This window comes from Fulvia fulva, chromosome 4 (genome assembly GCF_020509005.1).
Source record: "Fulvia fulva chromosome 4, complete sequence".
Lineage (NCBI taxonomy): Eukaryota > Fungi > Ascomycota > Dothideomycetes > Mycosphaerellales > Mycosphaerellaceae > Fulvia > Fulvia fulva.
In genome coordinates this window covers 5,478,452-5,502,221 of record NC_063015.1, presented here as the reverse complement: position 1 = coordinate 5,502,221, position 23,770 = coordinate 5,478,452, and the positions used below count along the sequence as shown (strand labels likewise).

General features: G+C 48.8%; 6 protein-coding genes across 6 annotated transcripts; 4 read left to right on the top strand and 2 right to left on the bottom strand.

Annotated features, from left to right (window-relative positions):
* Window positions 1–674: 674 nt before the first annotated feature.
* On the top strand, window positions 675–3,348 carry CLAFUR5_05203 (uncharacterized protein; the record flags this gene model as incomplete). Its single annotated transcript, XM_047904351.1, has 7 exons — window positions 675–1,199; window positions 1,249–1,314; window positions 1,421–1,622; window positions 1,757–1,859; window positions 1,910–2,377; window positions 2,482–3,039; window positions 3,156–3,348. The coding sequence occupies 7 exons, from the start codon at window positions 675–677 to the stop codon at window positions 3,346–3,348; spliced, it is 2,115 nt and encodes a 704-aa protein (XP_047760774.1).
* A 73-nt stretch (window positions 3,349–3,421) lies between these two features.
* On the bottom strand, window positions 3,422–4,693 carry CLAFUR5_05202 (uncharacterized protein; the record flags this gene model as incomplete). The annotated part of the gene is made up of 1 exon (XM_047904350.1): window positions 3,422–4,693. The coding sequence occupies one exon, from the start codon at window positions 4,691–4,693 to the stop codon at window positions 3,422–3,424; it is 1,272 nt and encodes a 423-aa protein (XP_047760775.1).
* A 608-nt stretch (window positions 4,694–5,301) lies between these two features.
* CLAFUR5_05201 (uncharacterized protein) lies at window positions 5,302–6,339 on the top strand (the record flags this gene model as incomplete). Its single annotated transcript, XM_047904349.1, has 1 exon — window positions 5,302–6,339. One exon carries the CDS (start codon window positions 5,302–5,304, stop codon window positions 6,337–6,339), a length of 1,038 nt encoding a protein of 345 aa, XP_047760776.1.
* Window positions 6,340–6,806: 467 nt separating this feature from the next.
* CLAFUR5_05200 (putative glucan endo-1,3-beta-glucosidase) lies at window positions 6,807–7,382 on the top strand (the record flags this gene model as incomplete). The annotated part of the gene is made up of 1 exon (XM_047904348.1): window positions 6,807–7,382. One exon carries the CDS (start codon window positions 6,807–6,809, stop codon window positions 7,380–7,382), a length of 576 nt encoding a protein of 191 aa, XP_047760777.1.
* A 678-nt stretch (window positions 7,383–8,060) lies between these two features.
* CLAFUR5_05199 (uncharacterized protein) lies at window positions 8,061–8,641 on the top strand (the record flags this gene model as incomplete). The annotated part of the gene is made up of 2 exons (XM_047904347.1): window positions 8,061–8,109; window positions 8,418–8,641. 2 exons carry the CDS (start codon window positions 8,061–8,063, stop codon window positions 8,639–8,641), a joined length of 273 nt encoding a protein of 90 aa, XP_047761304.1.
* Window positions 8,642–9,523: 882 nt separating this feature from the next.
* CLAFUR5_05198 (uncharacterized protein) lies at window positions 9,524–10,948 on the bottom strand (the record flags this gene model as incomplete). The annotated part of the gene is made up of 2 exons (XM_047904346.1): window positions 9,524–10,762; window positions 10,853–10,948. The coding sequence occupies 2 exons, from the start codon at window positions 10,946–10,948 to the stop codon at window positions 9,524–9,526; spliced, it is 1,335 nt and encodes a 444-aa protein (XP_047761305.1).
* Window positions 10,949–23,770: the final 12,822 nt, after the last annotated feature.

The following is a 23,770-nucleotide window of genomic DNA, read 5'->3' as shown; positions in this document are numbered from 1 at the left end:
CAATTGCCGACCTCAAACGTCCACTCAAGCAACTCCCGAATGACCAGGACATCCGGATATACGCTCCTCCAAGTATCCATGTATCAGGAGTGGAGGACTGCGATTGCTCTCGTAATCAACTCCAAACAGTGCGTGGGCAGGACTGCGACAACCAAGCGTATGATCAAGAGCTCGGCGACGAAGAAGCCGGGCGAACCATTGAACGGCACTCAACAGCCGTGAAGGAAAGCTTTGTCTACATTCAAGCAAGAGTGGCATCTCATGGTATGTTGGCTCCTGCTGCCTGATTTGCCTGGAATACACATCTCACGTGCGGGTGCACTGACTGGCACTGTCTGATCAGGCGACGCCATTCTCGAGTCATGGAAGCTCAAAAGCCAGGGAGAGAGATCAGCTCTTCTCCGCGAGATCCGTCCATATCTCGAAATGACAGCCTGGCCACAGTTTACTTTCGACGACGGAGACTGGGTAGAGAAGCGTCAACATCGAGCAATGTGGTTGGCACCCTTCTTGAACGTCGAGTCCCTGGCCGACGAATTTTCAGCTTTGTTGCGACTGCTAGATGTGCGATCCAGATATGATCCACAAAGATGGACAGAACACGATGAAAAAGTGTCGTACCTTGCTCTCGAGAAAGGTCTGGTAGCACAGAGCTTCAATGCCCTGGGAACAAGATGATAGGCGATAACGCCGGAGCTCTTGGGACACTCGACGTAGAGATGTCGCATATTCGTTATCAAGTGGGCTATGCCATGGCAGAGAGGACGTTTGCCACGCAAGAAGAAATCTATGTGTTTCTGCGATGTGTTTCTGATGCGCTAAGCAAGTACGCGGCAGCTACTGGCCATATCAAGTGGCGGGATGCTTCAAGTAAAGGCTTCCTCGAGGATGGGTCCGTCTTGCCGCCACAGATACTGCGATTATGGCACTCTGCGCCGAGCCCGCACGTGCTAGATCCAAAGAACATCATGGACATTGCGAGAGAGCGCTTCACAGCCGCCGAGAACGAACTCGAGATGTTGCAGACTCAGCCAGAGTACGCCGAGCGAAGGATTGAGAGCTTGAGCGGTAGCAAAGAATTTGCTCTGGAAACAGCGAGTGGTAAGTGGCTCACCCTGTGCCGTCGACTGTGGCAGCATCAGGTATATCGCGCTCAATCATGGGATGCCATTACAATCAAGGCCAAGACACTCGCAAATGTGAGGATTACCATCCTCCATGGGTTGCGGCGACTAACTCAAGCAAAAGACACTGAAATCTTTGGAAGATACGTGGGACCGCCGCCCTGACTCAACTCCACCAGAAATATATTTGGTATGTTTCCCAATGCGCTGGAGCCATCCCCAAAGACAATGGTCCACTCCTCTATTGGGAAGCCCATGGGGGTCGCAAACTTGCTGCTGACGTCCTCCTCACACAGGCAGCAGCTGAGGCTCTGAAAGATGCTACTTTGTGGGCCTTGATTGAAGCGGAGAAAGAGCTCATAAAACTTATCCAGCGTCAAAAGCGGTTCGAAAGGCACAATATGTACAAAAGAGCCACCGCTACCACCCACGTGGACATAACCACTAAGCACTTCACAAAGCTTGGAACTGTGAAAGTCGAACCCCTCACCCGCTCTGGTACGTATTCTAGCCAAACGTCCACTTCCGTCTGCATTTGTGTGCCTCTCGCGTGGAATTTTTCCAGAGCTTGCTACCCCTTCACGTTGGCCTCATCAACATCTCATTGTGCCGCACCTGCTGACCGCTACCAGACTTTGAGGCAGATCCCCTTCTGTGGACTTTGACTTGGGCTAGCGGCATGCCTGAAAATGACAACAGGCTTTATCCGTTGGATTCAGTTGCGTATGCGACATAGTATGACCCAACCTACCTGAGTTCTGCACTGCGGCTGACAGTTAGGCCAGCCTCCTGGACCATGAGAACGAACATGATCGTGTAGACGCCTCTTTCACTGGTCTGATTGATGTCATAGGTGACCTCGCGGCAATACAAGATATCCTGCAGGGATTCGATGCCAGTCGACCTTGTGCCTGGGTCGCACCTGCAGATGAGAAGAAGAGATTGGAACTACGAAAACTGCTTCAGGTCAGTGGCATGCTCAGTCATAACGAATCTCGGATCACGGGACAATTCCGCAATCTATATGAAGATTGTGTCGCCGACATTGAGAAAAACACATCGTACGATAGATTAGACATGACAGATGCGAAACTATCCCCGGCGGCCGTACGACTTCAGGCGTTTTGCGAGAAAGCGCCTTGGCCAAGAGGGGTTACCGATGGCGAGGAACGGCTGCAAGAGCAGTCCATCGCACATCGTGCCTTGAGGGAGTTCTGGCAAGCGTTACGCCAAGCGCGACTGGAGCAGATGAGGTGTGTAGAGCAAGAGTGGACCACATGGTCTCTCTTACAGGCCGTGGGCATCTGACCCACCGGAGCACTCTTGTATAGCCCTGCTGACTGGCTTCTTGCTGTAGGACCAACAACAAGAAAAAGACCCCGGCGTCGCGGGTGAGCCCGGAGGGCATTGATGGCTGTCTAGAGGCTCGACTGCTTAGCAAGTTTAAGGGAGATGCTTATCTGGAGCAGATCCAAGATGAGATACGAGAACTATCGCAGGACAAAGCCAGAACACTTATGCGACGAAAATTAAGAGCTGAAGCCGCTGTCAATGCGAAAGCCGTACTAGCACCACGCACTGAAGGAGCGGCTACAAGCCCAAAAAACACTCGCATAGACAAGAAGAAGCGGAAAAGGGATAATAAGAAAGATCGGACACAACAGCAAGATGCGGCATTAGCTCTCATTCGGGAGATGGCGCCACGTTGGTTCGAGGACGAAGAAGACAACAATGACGTTGATGAGCCGGCGATTGAGGATGAGATACTGGAAGAGCCAGTCTCGCCAGGCGACCGGATCCCTATCAACAGAGCAAGTCAGGCTGTTCTCGGACGAATCTTCCGTAAGGATCAGACTGCTTTCAGGTGGCAAGATTTTGTGGCGGCGATGTACGATGCTGGGTATAGTGTGACTAGGTACGTCGTTCCCGCGCTGTGTGATGGAACCTATTGGGGCTTTAGCTGCACAGACTACCTCTCACGCTTAGAAGCGACATCATTCCATCACGGTGGCTAACACTCTCTTCTTCTAGTGTCGCTGGCTCGCATCACAAGTTTGTCAAAGCAGAAGGTAAAGGAAAGGGGAGCATCATAGTACCTAGGCCGCACAATCACGCAGCAGCGATGGAAGACTGGAACATCAGGCCGTTGAAGACTAGATTGACGGTCGACGTACATTTAAGATATCAGTCTTTCGAGCTCAGAGGGAAGAGAAGGTCGAGGTGATGACGACTAGAAGGTTCAGAATGCAGCTACATTTTCACATCTATGTATGGGCGGAAGTCACTCACCGTTAAATCTACTGCACACGTTTCACGGCCTGAATGAAACTTCCATGCATACGACCATATGCTCCTGCCTTCATCTTCGCAAGTACTTTCTCGCGAACAGCTACCGCAGACTGAGCCTGAAGCGTCGCATCCGCCTTGTAAAGTGCGAGCGGTCCAAGCACATTCATCACGCCGTTCAACGCTCGAGCAAGCTGGGTGTCAAGATCGACGGAACTCTTCGTGTGCCTTTTCTGGAAGAACCTGATAGTGCTGTTCTTCACCGCAAGCTCTCTGAGCATCTCACGTACACCGAATGACGGAGCGCGAAAGTCACCTTCGGGAGAGAATTGCCAAGCAAAGTACGTCCCCTCGGCGTCATGGGCTCGGAGCACGATCTTCTCGCAAACATCCTGCCAGGCGAGAATCTGCTTTGGGTCAAGTGTGCTAGCCTGCTGACTGAATCGGAAGCTTTTGCATGCGGATACTTTCTCAACGGTGAGCATCTGCTTGGGATTCATTCTGTCCATCGGATGACTGCGTCTTGAGCTTTCACTAATGGATGCGTTCTCAACGTCAAGTACACCAGCAGTCTTCATGCCGCGAAGAAGGACAACGAGAGAGCCGAGACCCGGTCCTTTTTTGATCTTCATGAGCCACTGATCGAGATGCACGCCGATGTGGTCGTTGAAGAGAGGTCCAGCGCTGATACATTGTGGCTCGCACATACTATCCAAGAGACGGAGCCATGCCGTTCTGATGAAGGCAACCTTCTTGGCTGTGGACAGCGGAAAGGTCTCAAGGTTGCTGGAGATAGAGGTGGTGGTTCGACAATTCTCTGATGCAAACAGCCAGTGGTGATAGCCCAGCTGCAGATTTCCGAGCTGCTTTTGTAGATTATTCAGTACAGCTGCAATCTCAACTTTTGTGCTGATTGTGTGGACATGTTCTTGGTCGTCAGTCTGTGTCTTGTGGTCCTCAATGTCAGTGATCTGAGGTGGTGTGATCGCGATACCGTGGAAATGAACGTACTTGACATTGCTTCCCAATGAATTGACTTCTCCTGCGCTGGGCGTGGCGTTTTCGTCGACCTCAACTTTCCACTCATGCGGGTCGATCTTGAAGCTATGAAGCTTACCACATGTGGTGCATCGCACAGCTATGGGCTCGGTGAGTACACGATGAACAGTGAACGTCCCATATGTGTCGTCGAAGTTGAAGTCGGTGCTTTCAGCCGGGAATGTGGACTGGGCGAGGATGACCTGAATGGTGCTGGTGGCACGAAGCGACAATGGACCGGCCATGTTGTTTCGTGGTGATTCTGTAGACTGTGGTTTTGTGTTCAGGCTTCTGATTGTGTGTTTGAACTTGTGTGTCAAAGCGATAGTGGTCTGGGTATCAGGGGGAGACTTGGTCTGTGTGGAAATCGCAAAACAGTCCTGAACAGATCAAGGGGTATCTGTGAGCCCTTTGTGCTCTGAAACAGACGATCGTCACAAAGAGCAATGTCTGAACAAGTCTTGTCAGCCAACGAGTGGCAATACATTGTCTGAGGCGAACAATGGATCACTTTGTCGTGCGAGATGTCCCGTTACCTTTTACACTAACGCACAAAGCCTTGGCGAAAGGCAGTCAGATGTTCGCAACATGCCGGCGATGACGAGCTGTGCTCGTGATCTGTACATAGGTGTAATTGCATTGTAAATTGTCGCTCGGAGTCAACCACGAGGTGTCGAGTGAACGCCGTCTGTTCTGCTGTCGTCACATGCGCTTACGTTATCACGACTTGCGGGCGTTTGCTGTACGCTACATGTAGTAAGCGAGACGCCACCAGAAAATCGCAAGCTTCTCACAGCAGCACAACAACTCTGTCGCGCATTCCTCAATCCTGTTTAAGCTACGAAAAGCCATCATGGGCGACATCACTGCAGGTCTCGAAGGTCTCAGCATGACCGACCGCGTTGCCGCTGCGGTGAAGAATTTTGAGGAGCAGCAAGTATGGTCCAACGGACAGTGGCTTGGAGCTCCAGTACAGAGAGCGGAGGATGCTGCGGAGGGAGCATTCTTTGACGAAGAAGCTGCTTTGGCTCATTGCCTGGGTTTCGATGATTGGACGTCCTGCGTCACGTCCCTTGGCCTCACTAGGCCACTCGACATTCTGACACGCTCTCATGATCTCGGCCAACATCATGCCGGGACTTCGCCGCCAGTCCCAGCCGAGGAGCTGAGAGGCTTCTTGCACCGGCTCCAGATTGGTGTCAACGACCCCTTCGACAAAGACGATCCAGACTACGCGGCCATACAATTGCCTGCCAACTACGTCAGCTTGCTAGCCGTGACTGATGGCATCTATGACAACGATATGCGCACATCAGGCATCTGCGGTATTCGTGGTGTGAGGGGATCAGACCCAGAAAGAATGACACACACCGAGATGGGTGAGGACGCCATAGACGAAGACGGCTGTCTGCTTCCACCACTGGGTAGGGACATGTGGCGCGATGGCTGGGAGCTGGGAGCTGGCTTCCAGCTAGGGCAGGGGACGCCGGAAAATCAAAGCTTCATGATCTACTACTATTGCTCACGGGGCGAGCAAACTTCCAGGGGACCAACGCTCGAGGGTGATGAGATTAAGGCTGAGCAGCGTGAGTGGAAATGGCGGATCTTCTTTGCTCAGGAGGTGTCTCCACGTCTTCGATGCACCGATGAAGAGCGAGAGCGCGTCTTCGAGGGTATCATCGAATGGCTCGAGTGGTATGGAGACTGGTGGGCAAGGGAATTGGTGGAGATGACCGAGTATCCTGCATGGCGTGAGGATCAAGTACGTGAGGCAGAGGCGCTTTACGGACAAGATGCGCAAGTGAACTCAGAGGATGAGAATGAATTCGGCGGATGCGCTTGCGGAATGTGCCTTTCCGCTGCTCCAACATGCACGAGTGCTTTGAAGTGACTCAAAGGTCCGTCACATAGAGTATAGCCAGGTCAGTGCGGGGATATTGATGTCATACAGAGAGGAACCGCGCCTTCAAATCATTCAATGCAAACGTCTTTCTCTACATCATGCGACATGTGGAAAGCTGTTGGCCATGCATTCATGTCACTGCTAGCTCATTGCGGTCAGCTCCCCACCTGCACCAAAGGGGTAGCCGCCCCTGGGTCACATGCAATCGGGTCTTCAGATACAGGTGGCCTGCCCTGCAGCCTTGCCTTCGTGAAAGCTCACTTCTTGCCCACAGCCTTTCTGCACCTCTTCTACATAAAGTCTACCATTGACCCTCAAACGCAGCACAACCAACGAGACATTCTTGGAAAATGCCACGGATACTCGATTACTGACAACAGCGACAATGTCTGGAAAGGACTCATATTCATTACTCCACACCACGGCAGCACCACTACCGTTCGCGAGGGCCCACAATGAAGCGACGGAGCTTGCTCGCCATTGGCGGCCTGATCAGTGCTGCAACAGCACAGTATGTGCCACCGCTGACCCCTGGCTTCAAGCGAAGACCTCCAAAGCCTCCGCCATCGTATATGGTGGACAACACCGACAACACCTTCGGGGTCGCACCCGACAAAGGCGATATGAAAGCTCCAGCGGCTCACTCAGCATACTTCGAAGCCCTGAATACTATAGTCAGCGATGCTCTTGGACAGGTCAATGTTGCCACAGAGTTACGGCAGGCGGGCCTCCGGGACGATCCCGACTTCTGGCCAAATATTGTCAAGCATGGCCAATCACCATTTGTGGATAACGCAAGCCAGTACACTATCTTTCGCAACGTCAAAGACTACGGTGCTCGCGGTGATGGAGTTACTGACGATACCCAAGCTATCAATGACGCAATCGTCAACGGAGCTCGCTGTGGAGAGGGCTGTGGCCAGTCTTCGGCATTGGGCGCCGTCATCTACTTCCCTCCCGGCGAGTATCAAGTGTTATCACCACTAGTCCAGTACTACTATACTCAGTTCGTCGGGGACGCCAACAACTAGCCAAGGATCAAAGGCACCCCGGACTTTGTAGGGATAGCACTCATTGACACCAACGTCTACCTTCCAGGAGGCAATGGAAGCCAGTGGTATATCAACCAGAACCAGTTTCTGATTCGATAGTACCTAGCCAACATGCACATTTGATCAGAGAAAGGCGGAAATGCTACACTGTTCATCTGAGAGCTCCTGTCCGTCAAAGCCCTTCCCAAGGTTCCAAGGAGACTGTGAAGAAAGTCTGCTGCAAACAAGCAAGCTTCGTTAACGTCTGGATTGCGATAGGACACATCATTTGTGGGTGTAGCTGGGCAACCTCGCAAGGCTGCAAAATCTTAGCATGAAATTGACAATATGATAACAAGACAGCACCGCACGCAACCTGGCAGCGTCGTGCCCGACTGTTCCATACCCTTTTGTTGATCAACTGATGCGCTAGGTCAGTATCTGTAAGTTCGACACCTGCTACGCGAGGTGCTAGAAGGCTACAGTACTGTGAAGGTGGCTGCGCCTGCCAGCGGTGCTCTAGACGTATGGACATGTATGCACCGACAAGGATCACCTGACCACAGCGTTCGCTTTGTCTAACATCTCCAAGATATCATGAGCATCAACGGCTTTGTCGTTCGCCAATGGCTTCTTGGGCAACAATGCCTTCGGGACTGCCTTGAAAGCAATAGCACAATGCACATCAATGCCTTTTACGGTGCTTTGACAATGATCTTTGTGCCAGGTAGACTACCCATTGGCAAACATAAGTCTGCCTTGCTTCTACATTGGAAGATCATCACCAGCATCACAACCACACTCAACAGCTACACCACAAGCAACCAAACCACGCCAACAACTTGAGCATCAACTTCAAGATTCTTGCAACTCAACCAACCAGGCCAACCAACCCCACCGCAACCATGCCTGGCTCAACCAGCAACCTCTTCTCGCTCCTCGCTTCCTCAAGCACCGACAGCCTCGTCGCTGTCTCCGCGGCCTCCTCTTCCACCAACACCTCCGAGACCTCGGAGACTCTCAACTCCTCCACAGTCGACTGGGACGAGGTGGACGACTTCGAGACCGTCACCAAGAAGGTCAAGAAGGTCTCTGGCAACAAGCCCAAGCAGGTCGAGGCTCCAAAGACCGAGCACGTCACCAAGATTGGTTACTCCACCAAGAAGCGAGGCGGCAAGCGAGGTGGTCGCAAGCCAAAGGCTGCCACCGTCCCAGCCCCAACTGGTCCGCTCCCCAAGATCGGCTTCCACAATAAGTAGAGGTAGGTCATGATCGCATGAACAGGTAAGTGATGCAGGCATCACTTCGAGACGTTTGGGTCTGATGTAGGGTGTACGAGTACATGACTGTATAAATAGGATGATCAAACCCAGCAAATACTTCCCCATATTAGAGGCTTCGGCCGTCTTTCTCAATCGTTTGTTCTGTAGCCGCAGGGTGCTTTCCAGCTCGGGGCCATGGAGGCGTGATGTGTGCGACTTTGGCTTCGAGCCAGTACATTTCCTCAAAAACTCATATCCGTATCGTGGGTATCGGTGGTGGTGTTGCCGCCATGCTCCATTAGTATAGTTGAGTGAAGAAGTAATAGACCCCGACTGGCTAAGTCAGATGCACTAATGGTGTCTCGTGCTCGCTGTCACGCCGAGTTGCTATAATGGTGTATGTGTTGGGCTTACTAGACTCGATCTTCGTCCAGAGTAGTTTTGCCGTTCGTATCTAACCGGTGTGTTCAGGTATGGACCTAGTAGTCAGATCGGTCTTGCCATTGGTATTACACCCAGTGCGTGAAATGCCATGCCGTTTGACCTGCAAGGGATACTCTTCATATTACACTTTCCACGCTGCGATTGTGGCTTTCCAGCTCCATTAGATCGGTCTTGCTCATTGTATGGCAACCAATTGGATGAAGCGCTACGCCGTTTATTTTGACAGAATTCCGGAATTCTCCAAGCTGCTGGCATGGTGCTCAGCCCTATCAGATCAGTCTTACCATTAGTATACATCCATTGCGCGAGGCGCCCTTCCTTCGCAGTCAATCTGTGCATTTGCGACCTCTGTGCAGCCGCCACTGTCAGCTCTACCACATCAGTCTTGCCATTAGTATCACATCCACCGCACGACGCGCTCTTCCCTCCCAGACATCAAAATCTATGCACCTCCTTCTTCCACGTCTCGCACATCTCCACCATCTCATCAATCGCCGTCCTAATCAGCTTCACTTCCTCTCTACCTCCAATACTCTCATCTGGCTGAGCCGAGTTTGCATCGCCTGTGCGCTTATTGATCCAGTCCGAATGCCAGCGCGGGAGTTCCTTGTGCTTGAGATACTTCTTGAACGCGCTCATCTGTGCATCCGTCGTGCTTCGAGCCAGCTTGACCTCGATCTTGCTTCGGTCTTCGGTGAAAGTCGCGCCAATCCCCTTACCGCCCACCAGGAATGCCTTCACCATCAGCTTGATCTTCTGATCCGGCCATAGACGAGATAGAGTCGCTCGGGAGAGGGTGATGCGTGCGAACTGCCGGATCACTTCCTTTGTCATGCCACGGACAGGGTAGGGGTAGTTGGCTTCATGGGGAGCGAGCGCCTTCCATCTGCCGATGTAGTCGTCGAGGAGTGCGGTGCTAGCAGTACTGGCGGTAATGGTAAAAGAGTTGGTATAGATCTCCTTGACCTCGATAAGCTTCTGCATTGGACCCCAGCCGATCATGGTCCAGACGAAGGGAGGGATGAGTGCGCAGTCCCACATGGGCACCTCGAACTTGACGCGGATCTCGTAGCATACGCCGTGTTGAGTTGCTTTCTTCCAGTCTGCGGCTTGTGCTGCAAATGCGGCTTTCACCTCATCTTCCCTGTCCTCGTCTTTCTCGTCTTCTTCGCAATCCGACCATTCGTCGTCGTCATCGTCATCGTCGGGTGGGTCTGGGGCTTTTGAGCCGGACTTCTTCTCTGTTGGGCAGGACTTGCTGTCTGGTAGCTCCCCCTTGGTCGTTGCCGACGTATGCGCAGCCCGCTTCCTCAACCACGACGTTTCCGACTCGCCTCGACAAGCCTCTCCAATCGGCACTCCACGGCTGACAGCGCCGCACGCATCGTTCCAACGCGTAATAACCGCAATATGCTCTCGAATCGTCTCATTACGTTGATGGTCTTTGAAGAGAAGCTTGACTGCAGCCTCGAGTCGCTTGAGCTTTTGCTCGGCTTGGTAGATGTTCTTGCCCAAGAGCTCGAGGTTCTGGCCGGTGATAAGCTCGGGGTCCTCAGCCTCGAGTTTGTACTTCATGAAATTGAAGTCGTTGAACCACTCGGTGGTGATGGGCTTGTATGGACGTGCCTCGTCTATGTCGAGCTTCTCTTTGGAGACGTTGATGTTGTACTCGTTCTGTTAGGGTCGCCAGCCGAAGATCGCATTGAGGCAGAAGCGCTCAGCTGCGTGCTCTCGGTCGAGGTCCATCTTGGCGATTGCGCCGACTCGTTTGTGATACAGATTCTCTAGCCTCTTGTACTTCTCCTGTACTCCAGTGAAGCGGTTGTTGATGTCCCGGAAAATCGACTCGGGTTTCGGCATGTTGATAGCGACAGTAATGTGTGACAGGGAGACGAGCACAAGAATGTATTGACAAGTAGCGTATTGCCGTCTGCAATGCTAGAAAGAGAGCGATGCGTGAGATGCGAAGTGGTTGATGTTCTCCGAGAGTTTGAATCTGGGGGAGAAGTGGACCGCTTGGTGAGTCGCGAAGCACATGCAACACTTCACACTTCGGCCCGAGACGTATTCGCTCTCCACTTCCATTCACCTCTCGAGAGCCACTGCCAAGGCGACTTGTTGTTACTTTGTAGAGCTCTGCGATCAGGTCAAGGCTTTCTGGCTCAGTGACATGGTCGCCCAATATGATATGTCTATTGCTATGATGCTGAGTCCAGCCATATTCAACGTTCTCATGGCTTGATACCACAACGTCAGCGGCAGGAAGATTTCTGGACATACGTGTCTGGGCCCGAAGGAGTTTCGATACTATTTTCACGCTGCTCGCCATCAGCACTTTTTTTGCATTCGACTACCTCTGCCTGTTCTCACTAACATTACCACAATCAACGGCTTGGCTTTACACCATCAATCACGAGTGCATCATCACTCCAACGCACGATCTTTTCAAGTAACCGGTCAGCACCACAAGACTGAGTACACAACCATACAACGCATGTATCACAAAGCGACCATATCTGTACGGTGCTGGATGCAAGAGGACATTATGAACAACCCAATTCACCGCAGAGAGCAACAATCTTCTGTAACATAGCCTAAAGAGTCAAAACGCCACTGAACAACTCCCTGAACGGAGCAGGAACTTATCAACACGAAGACAATTGACGGTCGTGCTTTCACGACCAAAAACATTACAACATGCTAATTGAGCGACGACGCATGACCCATCTACGCAGACGGCCCGGCAAGCCTCATCCTACGACACCATGAGATGACTTGGAAGCGGTCATCACCCAGAGCATATGCGGCACTATCGACTCGATTATGCGCCCTCACCTGCACTTGGCTTTGCCAGACCCAGACTCTACACGTGACAGTGGCACCACACGGAGCAGAATGCGCATCGCGAACACACAACATTCCTCGAGCAAAAAACTGAATACAAACAACATTTCTTCGAATCGAGCATGGCAAGCCTATTATGTTGCGCATTGGCACTTGGCAACTCAGACCCAAACACTTCCACTTGAGCAAGAGAATAGCATTGCATTGAACGCACTAAAGACACACAGTCAACTCCTTCACTCTGAGCGAGAACGTCAACATGGATCACACGCGATCGAGCCTGGCACGCCGATCGCTTCTCACCTCGCAGGATCCTGGTTTGGCAAGCCGCAATGGAATGCTTTGACATCTGTGCAACAACCACAACAAGCGAGACTGCGGCATCTTGGAAATGGCGCACCACCTCAACTGTCAACGTAACAGGTGTCAGATCGAGCTTGGCAAGCCGATCGTCTACCACGTCATGACAACTTTGAGCAACGGCGAGAGCAGACTCTCTCTTAGCGGACTTGGCTTATAAAGTAAGGGTCAACCACTTTCACGTCAACTCACCCCTTGAGCAAGAGCGGCAATACCACCATCAACAAAGGTCGAGCCCGATGGTCCACCATATCATGACAACCCTGAGCAACAGGGGCAGCGCTTCCATCGGCAGGCCTGGCTTGGCGAGCCATGATTTACCACTTTCACAGATCCAAGCAAGAGCGGCGATAGCACCACCAACCCAGATCGAGCCTGGCGAACCGATAATCTCCCCATCTTCACAACTCTGCGTAAACAGCGAGCACAAGACCCCCAATCAACAGACCCTGCTTGGCGAGCCTGGACCTACCACTTCTTCACCCAATCATACCACTGGAGCAAGACGGCGATACTATCCCAATTTCCGATTCATCTTGGCAAGCAAATCATTTAAGAAAATACATCTGGCCCATATGATGTCTGAGTATCATATGTTTGGTCGGACATGGCTTGGCGAGCCGGACGCAACTCTTCCAAACATCAACATGGCACCAGCGATGGCACCTCAGCCTGCTGTGAAGAGGCAATCTAGTGCCCTGCGTGAAACAGCATTCGCAACGTTCGATAGAGCTTGGCCAGCTGATCGTCATCGCATCACATCGGATACAAGCAACGTGTGAGCATGAAGAACTTCATCAAGTGCGGCTTGGCGAGGCCAAAACTACGACTGCTCTCCTGATATGTCAGCAGCAACGAAACGTCTGATGTGTCATCATATGAGATCAATCGACTGTGATGGAGCAAGGGCGGCATCCATCACCAACAACATCTCGAGCCTGGCAAGCCGACCATCTAGCACAATTTTTATACCTTGAGTGGAAAGAGACCTCCAGCTCTGTGACGTATGGCGTGGTGAGCCGTGTACTGTGTCGAACGCAGCATGACCACGGCATTGAGACTCCGGCATCCTTACGACTACGACTCACTCAGTGACCTCAAGTTACCAAAGCGACGACACCGCCGTCAGCGCCAGATCAAGGCTTGGCAGTTCGATCGTAACACCTTCCTATTCTCATAATTCCAGTGAGACCTTGAAGACGATTGCCGCCGCCATCAACGGCCTGGGCTTGGCGAGTCAAGACTCCAAACGGATCTTGAGACTTGAGCAAGACGAAAAAGCTCGGCGGGCCCGTAGGCATCATGTGTCCGTTACGAATTGGCCTTGGCGAGACAACCTCTGGCCGAACATTCATGGAGGAAGAGTCCACCAGAAGCTGTTCCTACACGCCTTGGCGAGTCTTTGATCGCCAGTCTTGTGCTTCGGTCCAAGTGGAAGTATGAATGCTACCACACCTACCAGGAGCGAGTGGAGTCGTCGATGATTTGCCATGTCGCATACCGCTTGGTCGAAGGTGCGAAGACAGTATTCCAGACCGAACTTGGCTTGGTAGACTGCACTGTTTCTTATGCACAGGCAGAGATCGAAGAGACTACTACGAACGTCCTTCGAAGGACCTCTAGAGCCTGTTGTGCGTTGTGACCGCGATCTGCTCCAGGATACGAAGTTGATCATCAGTCGTTAGCCTTACATATTGTCAAGCTTGGTCCTGACGACAAGTACTGGAACACACTCGCTAAGAAATGTTTCTCGGTGCTTCTTCTGAGCATTCAATGAAAACACTATGTCTTTACAGACACACGTAGGCGTCGTAATGCCGGACACATCACTGAGAGCGAGTGCACACTCTCAACGAAACGCGCTCAGGCGGAACGACGAGTCGAGCCTCTGCCGCCCTGGACTTATCTCTCTCTGGACCTGAAGCATTCCGATCCACAATAATGAGTCGAGTACGATTGACACAGCGTGAGTGCAATGAAGCTGCCTTCCAACCTCCTACGCTAGATCGAACAGTTGTGAAACAAGGACTCTCTGGCGCCTATACCGCGGACTTCGAGTGTGAGCAAAGCCGCAGGGTGTGTTACTGATGACCGATCGGCCGTGGAAAACGTAGAACATCCCATGTTGGCGCGACTCCAACGACAGGACCAACACGCTCGTCTCAGTGTGCACAAACCATTCGCAAACAATTGAATAAGAATCTCTTCGCGAGCTCGATCAGAGGACGGAGCGGATCGCTATCATGTCATAATTCTCAGCATCCATATCACTTGCGTCTATCGGTCGTGATGCTATGTGGATGTTGAAGGCTAGTGGCCCTGTCGCCGATGTGGTTGGGCTCGATGTGAAGCGAAACATGTGGGGCATGGCAAACCATTCTATGACTGTTGCGTTCATTGGAGAACAGGCAGAATAGCTCTGAGGTCACCCAAATAGTAGAAAAATCATCATTGGTTCGGTCGAGCAAAGTGCAAAGATGCGAGGCCTCGGCCTCCTTCTCAATCCCTTGCGATATTTCATCTTCTAAAAGTCAGACCCACGCCACGTCAGTCGTCCTTTCCCTTCCCATCCCTCGTGCAGACCACCCGCATACTGCTTGGTTCGACATTGACCCCGTCGATCTTGAAGCCCTCGTGACAATGATTGATATCTCGCGGAACATTGAACTGTCGCGTTCCTTAGTATCTCGAATTACTAAGTCACTAGTAAGCGAGTAACCTCAAATTACTAAGTCACTAGTAAGCGAGCGATCTCGAATTACTAAGTCACTAGTAAGCGAGTGATCTCGTATAGCGCACGTGATCCCGTTAGCTAATAGCCGTATATATCGTCGTAGCTCTATCCGAACCGTAATACTATCCCCCTTCTAGCCTAGCTACGTCCCGAAGCTTATATAAGATAATATAATATCCCCTTATCGTAGGTAGGCAACGATATCGTCTTCTTCTTCTAAGAATCGTCTCCGGCTCGCGAAAGAAATTAACGAACTCGGCCGTCTAGTAGATCTCGCGTACGATTATTATTTCTTTAACGGATTCTCTTATATTGCTATAGAGGGTAGTTTTCGTCTTCGTTACTCGGAGTACGTTTGTCGGGATCGGAAATACGTCAACCTTTCCTAGGAGTCTCTTAATAAGACTCGAGAAGAGTATCGAAAGAAGGTCGAGAAGGATAAGGAGGAGCTTATAGAGGTTCTAGCGCGACTTGTACCGGACAAGGCGATACTTCGCTAAGCTAAAGAGCGCGCGCGTAAGAAGGCGTAGTGTCTAGAGACGGAGATAGAGGCTTCTAGCGAAATTGAGGATATTGATTGTCCTACGGCGGATATAACTATCGGCCTCTCTCCTACGGTGTGGTCCTCGATTGATTTTGTTAATAACGCTATTGACTTCTCTAGTCTCTCCGGTAGGAACGCCGTGTCCGAAGGTAGTAGATAGGTAAGTGTTAGTGCTCGAATTCTTATATTTTTTGTTAATAGTTTCGTAGGTTAGGTTCTAGTTCCTAGGTATTTTCCGAGTTATCGTATCCTTTCTACTTAACAAGGTATCTCTAACCCTTCTTGTCTAGGATCTTCTCGACTTCGAATTCGTTTTCTACTTCCGGTTTAAAGTAGAAGTTCTCTTAGTAAGGTGTTATGGCGTCTACGGGTTCTAGCTTAGAGATGTAGAAGATTAGGTAGATTTTGGCGTTAGGTAGTAGTTATAGTCGGTAGTTAACTAGTCCTATAACTTTGTCGATCAAAAATGGTCCGACCTTAACGTAATCCAGTTTTTTGGTCTTTCTCCTTATCTTGAAGTTCTTTATAAGGAGATAGACCTTATCCCCCTTTTTTAGTAGAGGTACCATTTTTCTTATATCTTGCCGTTATTAAGACAATTTTTGTTATACATCTATAATCGCCTTCGTGGCTTCTTTATAGACTTCCTTAAGAGTCTCCGTCGTCACGATAGCTCTTTCGGCTTATAGGTAGGATCTAGGTGTTCTAAATAAGTTAGGATCTTTTCTAAAGTTCGCGAAGAACGGTATTATAGAAGTTGTCTCTAAGTTGTAGTTATTTAGTACAATCTACGCTATTAGTAGTAGTGAAACCTAGTTGTCTTATACGTAATTAATATAGTGCCGTAGATATTGTTTAAGTGTCTAGTTCGTTCTTTCCGTTTGCCTATCTATCTCTAGATAGTATACTATTAATAACTTGTACTTAATTCCGATCGTTCCTATAAGCGTCTTCTAGTAATTTGATATAAAGAGCTTGTCTCTGTCCGTAATAAATGTCTCTAGGAATCCGTAGTATTAGATCAATCTATCTAGTACGAGGTATCCGAGCTACTCTATAGTATATGTTTCTAATATAGGAATAAAGTGTACGTATTTTGTGAGTCTGTCGACTATAACTAGTATTATATTATATATTTGTCCGGTGACCTGATCTTTAGATAGTAGGAGTTTCGTAATAAAGTCTATTATAACTTCGTCCTATAGTTTCGTCGGTAGTGTCCTAAACTATAGGTAACCGTATTTAGCGTATCGTATAGCCTTGTTTCGTTAGTAGTGTACGTATTACTTAATATAGCGTAATACCTTCTATCTTATCTATAGAAATGAGAAGCTGCGTTATATTAGGTCAATTGTCTTCGAAGTTCTAGGATGTCCGTAGATTAGTTCGTCGTAATGTTATCGAATATTTTCTTCTTCTCGGTCCTTTAGTACTTAGTACTTTCCTTACGACATAGGGAACTGTTCTTCCTTATCGCTTAGGATTCGTACGATGTTGTTAAACTATCTTATATTAGTACTAAGACTTCCGTCGGGGTTCGTTTTAAGTATCTTGTGTTATACTAGTTCTTTTCCTTCTATATAGTCGCTTCTTCGGCTCAACGTATCTACGCGGCTATTCTCTGTTCCTAGAGTATACTTAATCTCAAACTTATACTATCCTAATAGCTCCGACTAGCGGGCTTGTCTTCGGGTAAGTTCTTTCGTCGTCGTGAAGTACGTAAGATACTTATAGTCTAAAAGAATCGTTAACTTCGGTAGGCCCTCGACGTATACTCTCTAATATTATATAGTAGTAATAATAGCTAGAAGCTCCTTATTATAGATGTCGTAAGTCTATTCCGCTATAGTCATTTTCCGGGAGTAATAGACTACTAGGTGTCGTTTCCTATCGTATGTCTATATAAGATATACGCCTATTGCTATATCGGACGCGTCGGTCTCGATATAGACTTCCTTACTACTATCGAATAGTCGAAGTGTAGGGGCTGAAGCGTATTGTTCCTTAAGTTTCGTAGACGCTTTATATTGCTCCTTTCCCTATTTCTATATAACGTCCTTTCGTATAAGGGTCGTTATAGGTGCTACTGTCTTTAAGTAGTCCTTAATAAATTTCCGGTTATAGTTAGCGAGTCTAAGGAACGATTACACTTCCTTAACTGTCTTTGGTTCTAGCCATTCCCTAATTGACTATGTCTTAGTAGGATCAATCGTGATTCCTGTCGTACTAATAATAAAGCCTAAGAACTTGACTCCCTTCTTATAGAATTCGTATTTCTCCGGTACCGTCTTAAATCCTAACTTCGTAAGTCGTTCGAAGACGTCTTAGGCTTACTTAACGTGTTCCTAGAGGGATCCTTTGGTGTAGACTAGTATGTCGTCTATATAAGCGATGACGTATACGTCGAGTAGGTATCTAAGTATTTCGTTAATAAGGTCCTAGTAGGATACGGATACGTTAGTCAGTCCTATAGGTATAACTAAGAATTCGTAAAGTCCGTATCGTATTCTAAAAGCGGTTTTCTACTCCTCTCCTTCTACTATCCGTATAGCGTAGAAGGCATCTCGTAGGTCAATCTTTATATACTAGTCTAATCCGGTTAATCTGTCTTATACTTCTTCGATATTAGGTAGCGGGTATCGGTTCTTAATCGTAATCTCGTTCAACTTTCGGTAGTCTTATACGAGTCGTAGTTTCCCGTTTGGTTTTAGAACGAATATATATAGAGTTCCTACGCTGAAGGTGGATCGTCGTATCTATCCTTTGGCTAGCTTCTCCTTTAGCTATTCTTATAAGGTTTCGAGCTCTTTTTTAGACATTTAGTATAGGGGTCCCTATAGAGGCTCTTTTCCTAGCTAAATATATATCTTATGATCCTATAGTACGTACTTAGGTAAGGCGTCCTTGCCTTCCTCTTCTCTAAATAGTCGTGACTATCTACGATATACTAGAGGAATGTCTAGTTCCGAAGTAGACATTTTCGATAGTACGTTACTTCTATCTATTCCGGTGATCTCGTAACCTAACTACCCTAAGTCGGTGTCTATCCTAGTCGAAGGTAGTTCTTCTGTCCTTCTAGTCGGTATAAGCTATATTCTATTTAGCTATCTTACCTTATCTACTAGCGAACGCTACCGCTACGTAGGTTTAATCGCGATAACGTAATCGTATTACTCAAATCTAAGTACTCCTCTTCTCTAGTCGATTACTAGATATATAGATAGATTTGTAATTCCCCTATTCTAGGACCCTACTCGGCCTATATAGGTATATATCTATTATTATATACAAAGGGAAATCCGAATAGGTGAGAACCCTTCCCGCCCCCGACTTCTCCTTATCTAGATTAGCTTTCCCTCTAAACGTACGTAGTCTATATTACTACCCCGTTAGCCCCCGCTCCTAGCTAGTCTCGTCGCGCTACGCCGTGTCCTCTCTTCCTATACTACTCCTACTAGGCGGTACTGTTCTAGCTAGCCCTTCTCTAGTATCTAGTTCGTAATACGCCGTAGGTCCTTAACGTTATTAGATAGATAGATTTGTTATTCCCCTATTCTAGGACTCTATCCGGCCTATATAGGTATATATCTATTGTTATGTATAAAGGGAAACCCGAATAGGTAAAAACCCTTCCCGCCCCCGACTACTCCTTATCTAGATTAGCTTTCCCCCTGAACGTACGTAGTCTATATTACTACCCCGTTAGCCCCCGCTCCTAGCTAGTCTCGTCGCGCTACGCCGTGTCCTCTCTTCCTATACTACTCCTACTAGGCGGTACTATTCTAGCTAGCCCTTCTCTAGTATCTAGTTCGTAATGCGCCGTAGGTCCTTAGCGTTATTAAAAAGTGCCCTAATCGTCCGGTTCCTCGCCTTTAACATCTACTCCCCCCTTCCTAGCGACTACCTCGGACAGACGAGGAGTACGTACCGTACGTTCTAGGAGCGATAGATGTAGGGGTAGGTAGTATTCGTGTATCCTAGAACCTTCCTCTATAATAGGTACCCCTAGAGGCCGATGTGTTCGCTTCGTAGTTAGGTTACTATACTACTCTATACCCTCGTAAGGCGGTAGTAGATAAGCTTCGGGGGGTACTTGACCGCGGATTTCGTAGCTAACTATTCCTTAGGTTGTCCCGCTAGCTAAGGGCGTCTACTATACCCTACACCCTAGTTGTTCCACCTCTCTTTCTATAGTTGCTCTATAAATGACTTCTTACCTTCCTACCGTATTACTAGCTATTCGTCCCTTACCCGGTAGTTCGGCTCGTTTCCGGGTCGAATACCCTTATACGCTAGTACTAATTCGCGGGCCCTTACGACTATACTAGCGATGACCTTCTATACTAGGTACTATGCCGACTTGCCTAAGTAGGAGGTCCGTAGTCCCTAGATATATAGGTCGATCGGCGGTATAGCGGTCTCGTACTTAAGTATCCTTATTAGTATCGACTTATATACCGCGGTGACCTTCCTTAGGCATTAGTTTTAGATCTTCGCTAATAGCGCGACGAGTCCCTTTAATAGGTAGGCCCTCTCGCCTAAGGACTACACTTAGCTACTATAGGTAAGGACTGGCCGTATAATAGCCGTATATAGGAGTCGTAACTACCGGAAGTCCGCGCCCTATATAGACGTAGTGAGCCTCTAGTATAATACTATATTCTGTTTAGCTTTCCGTAATATTGCCTATACGTACTTCCTCTACCGTAGCGCCGGGTCTACCTATAGTCCGAGGATCCTAAGCTAATTTGCCGGGTTAGTCGTGTGCCCCTATATCTAGATAGAAGCTTATATATTGTGGAATCGTAGCCGGCGCGTAAAGTGTATCAGATTGTACTTTTCTAGGGCAAACCGAGCCCCGTACCTCCTAGCCTAGTCCTCGTAGAACTTGTGCTTCTCTTCTAGTAGCCTATAGTTTTCCTTAGTCGAGGAAAACTACGCTAGGATGTTCGTGTCGTCTACGAAGCCGCTCGTAGCGGTGTTCTAGGATTCTAGGGCTAGGAGTAGCGTCGCTATAAAGAAGAGGAATAGAATAGGTACTAGCGTTAAGCCTTACGGGATTCTAGTATAGACTACTTAAAATAGGCTTCTATACTAGCCGACTAGGATCGACGTGCTACGGTTTTGGAGGTAGGACCGTACGAAGTTAATAAGCTACTTAGGGAGTCCTTTCGATCTTAGGATATAGAGTAGCCGCGGGTATAATACGTAGTCGTAGGCTCCCGATATGTCTAGGCTAAGCAAGGAAGCCACCTTGTCCCTATTCTTATACTAGATAGCCTTTACCTAAGAGGTGATAAGTTCTATCGCGGATAGCGTCGATCGCTATAGGCGCGTACCTATCTAGGTGTCCGGGAGTAGGGAGTATTCCTCTACCGCCTCGGAGAGTCTCGTTATAACTAGCTTCTTAAGCGCCTTCCTAAGAGTGTTAAGGAGCGTAATTAGGCGGTACGACTTCACCTACGTATAGTCTTCCTTTTACGGCTTACGTAGGACTACTATCGTCGATTGTTTAAATACTATCGGGTAGTATCCGGCCTATAGGTAGGCGTTAAAGATCGCTATAACTGCTAGGGCTAGTTGATCTCTACACTTCTTTAGTAGCTCGTTTAGGATCCTATCCGGCCCCGGGGCTTTCTTCGCCGGCAACTTCCTAAGTATAGCGGCAACTTCTCCCTCGGACACCTCCTATCGGACCGCGATGCTAGGGGCTAGGGGAGTAGAGCTGTTTATGTCGCTTAGATCAGCCTCGACTAGGGGCGGGAAGAACTTGCTAGCTAGTAGACGCGCCTTGGCCTCGGGGTCGCTAACCGGGCTACTAGGCGATTATAGCGCTAGGATAGAGAAAGAGGGGCCCTGTATAGGGTCCTGTCGGGCCCATTTCGCTAGCTTCTATATCCTCGCTAGCTTGCCGGCGATTTCTTCTACTATAGCCCTCTAGCCGACTGCTTTCTCCCTCCGTATTATAGCTTTCTTCTATTAGTATGCCTCCCTATATACGTTCTAGGCCTCCTCACTATAGCTGCTCGTCTATACCCGGCGGGCTCTCCTTACTTCTCTTACTACCGTAGTACACTTCGGCGTCTAGTATAGTTTAGACTATATCGTTAGTTAGGTAAGCGGAACGTAAAGTAAGGTCGCTTTTCTTATTTCGTCTATTAACCCTTAGACTGCCTCGTCTATCTCGTCTTTACTTATATATTACTACTACGCGATCTAGACTAGCCTCTCGAAGTCGTCGAGGTATACCTAGATATTAGCCTAGTAGGCTATTCCCTAGTTTAGCTTAGGGGTTCCCGCTAGTATATATTGTATCTATATCGTAATAGAGGTCCTGACTAGTATATAGTCTAACGACGCCTCGAGTTTATATTCGATCCTATAGTAGGTTACTATATAGTAGTAGCTATCTAGGATCTAGGAGAGGTCGATCGTGCCTTAGAGTCCCCCTCTCTTCTAGGTGCCTAGGTCCTTCGGGGTATTAAGGGCGATTACGTTACTTGCTATTAAGTCGATTACTTCGTCGGCTATAGGGTGCGGCTATATAAGGCTTTCCTAGGAAGGGTAGTATATATTAAAGTCTCCTACTACGATATAGTACCCTTGTCTCTTAAGCGTACTATCTAGGTGTCTATAGACCCTAAGGTCGCGGCTAGACCTCGAGGCTAGCGGTTACATATATATATTGTGTATCTAAGTACTACCTACGTAGAGGGAGGTAATATCTCCCCCGCCTTCTTCGTCTACGTAGTATACTACCTCCTAGTCGGATTCTAGTATGTCCTTACTGATATAGAAGCACGTACGGGGTCTACCGTCGCCTCGTAGGCATGTCGTATAGCCTAGTAACTTATAGGTCGTTAGTCTCTTATAGTACGGGTTAATCTATAGCTCCTAGATTACTAGGACGTAGTAGACGCGCGGGTCCGCCTCGTATAGGAAATGGTTCTAGACTATATCCTTACTATAGTTAACGTTATACTAGATAATACTAAGCGTGTCGAGGCTAGTTATCGGTATCGACAATCATTTCCTCTCTAGCGTCCTATATCCTACTACCTTGTACGTCCTAGTCTACGCCTATCGGCTATATACTAAAGGGGAGCCGGGCCTAGTTAGATTCCCTCGCCGTAGCTAGTAGGGCACGTAGCCTCCCGTACGCCCTAGGTTACGTATCCTTTATATCGTTCTCGGCCCTAGGGCGCTTATACCCGACCGCCGCTAACTAGTTCCGGTATAGGCTAGCCTTACGGTCGCCGTAGAATCTTAGGGCGACGGTTCTGTTCGTAATTGCCTTGTTTTTCGCTAGTTTCCGCTACGGGCATTCCGCGCTATACGATAGGTAGTACCCCGGACAGTTCGCGTACCGCCTCGTAGCCGATATATAGTCCCTAGATATATAGTCTCCTATATAGTTCGAGTAGGCCTACTTATTTATATACGTATAGGTTTAGTATCTATACTGTTAGTATTTAAAGCATTAGAGGACACGGAAGGATAAGTAGTACTTTTCTACTATATTAAGGCTATATTACTAGATCAGGCCTTATTCTATTACTAGATCCGCCGCTTTCGCGTCTTATAGCTATACGATTAGCGCCGAGGCCTTCTTGCCTTCTAGCCATTTCCTATAGAGCCAAGTCGCCTTCTAGATTAGAGAGTTAAGAGTGACCGGGTTGTCCTCTTAGAGAGCACGTAGGTGACCTCGGTTAGTTAGGTCGAACTCCTTAGGTATGTCGTGGACTAGGATCGTAAATTGCTTCGTTAAGACCTTCGCTAATACCATAACCTTAGATACCCACTATAGCTATACCTCTAGGTGCCTCCTAGTAGTAGTAGAGCTAGTATAGATCTATAGAGTACCGTTAGACTATTAGTTCACTACGACTACCCCTAGTTAATTAATTTGCTAGGCGAGCTCCTTGTTCGATAGCTTCGCTACTTCGGCCTAGTGTCATGGTCTCCCCACAGAGTGTACAGAAGGTGGGGACAGAAGAGCCTCAGAGTGCTCAGAAGTCGTCAAGAAGTGACAGTCCAGCTTGGTGTGTGAGCGCCAAGAATCACATGCCCCGCAACATTCGCTACGGGACCCTGGAAGAAGCACGTGGAAGACTCGGAACGTGGGGCAGGTTGGAATAAGGTTTTGAGCAAAGCTGCTGAGCGCGGCTTCGCACGGGTTAGCCCTGTTGATGCGGGGACA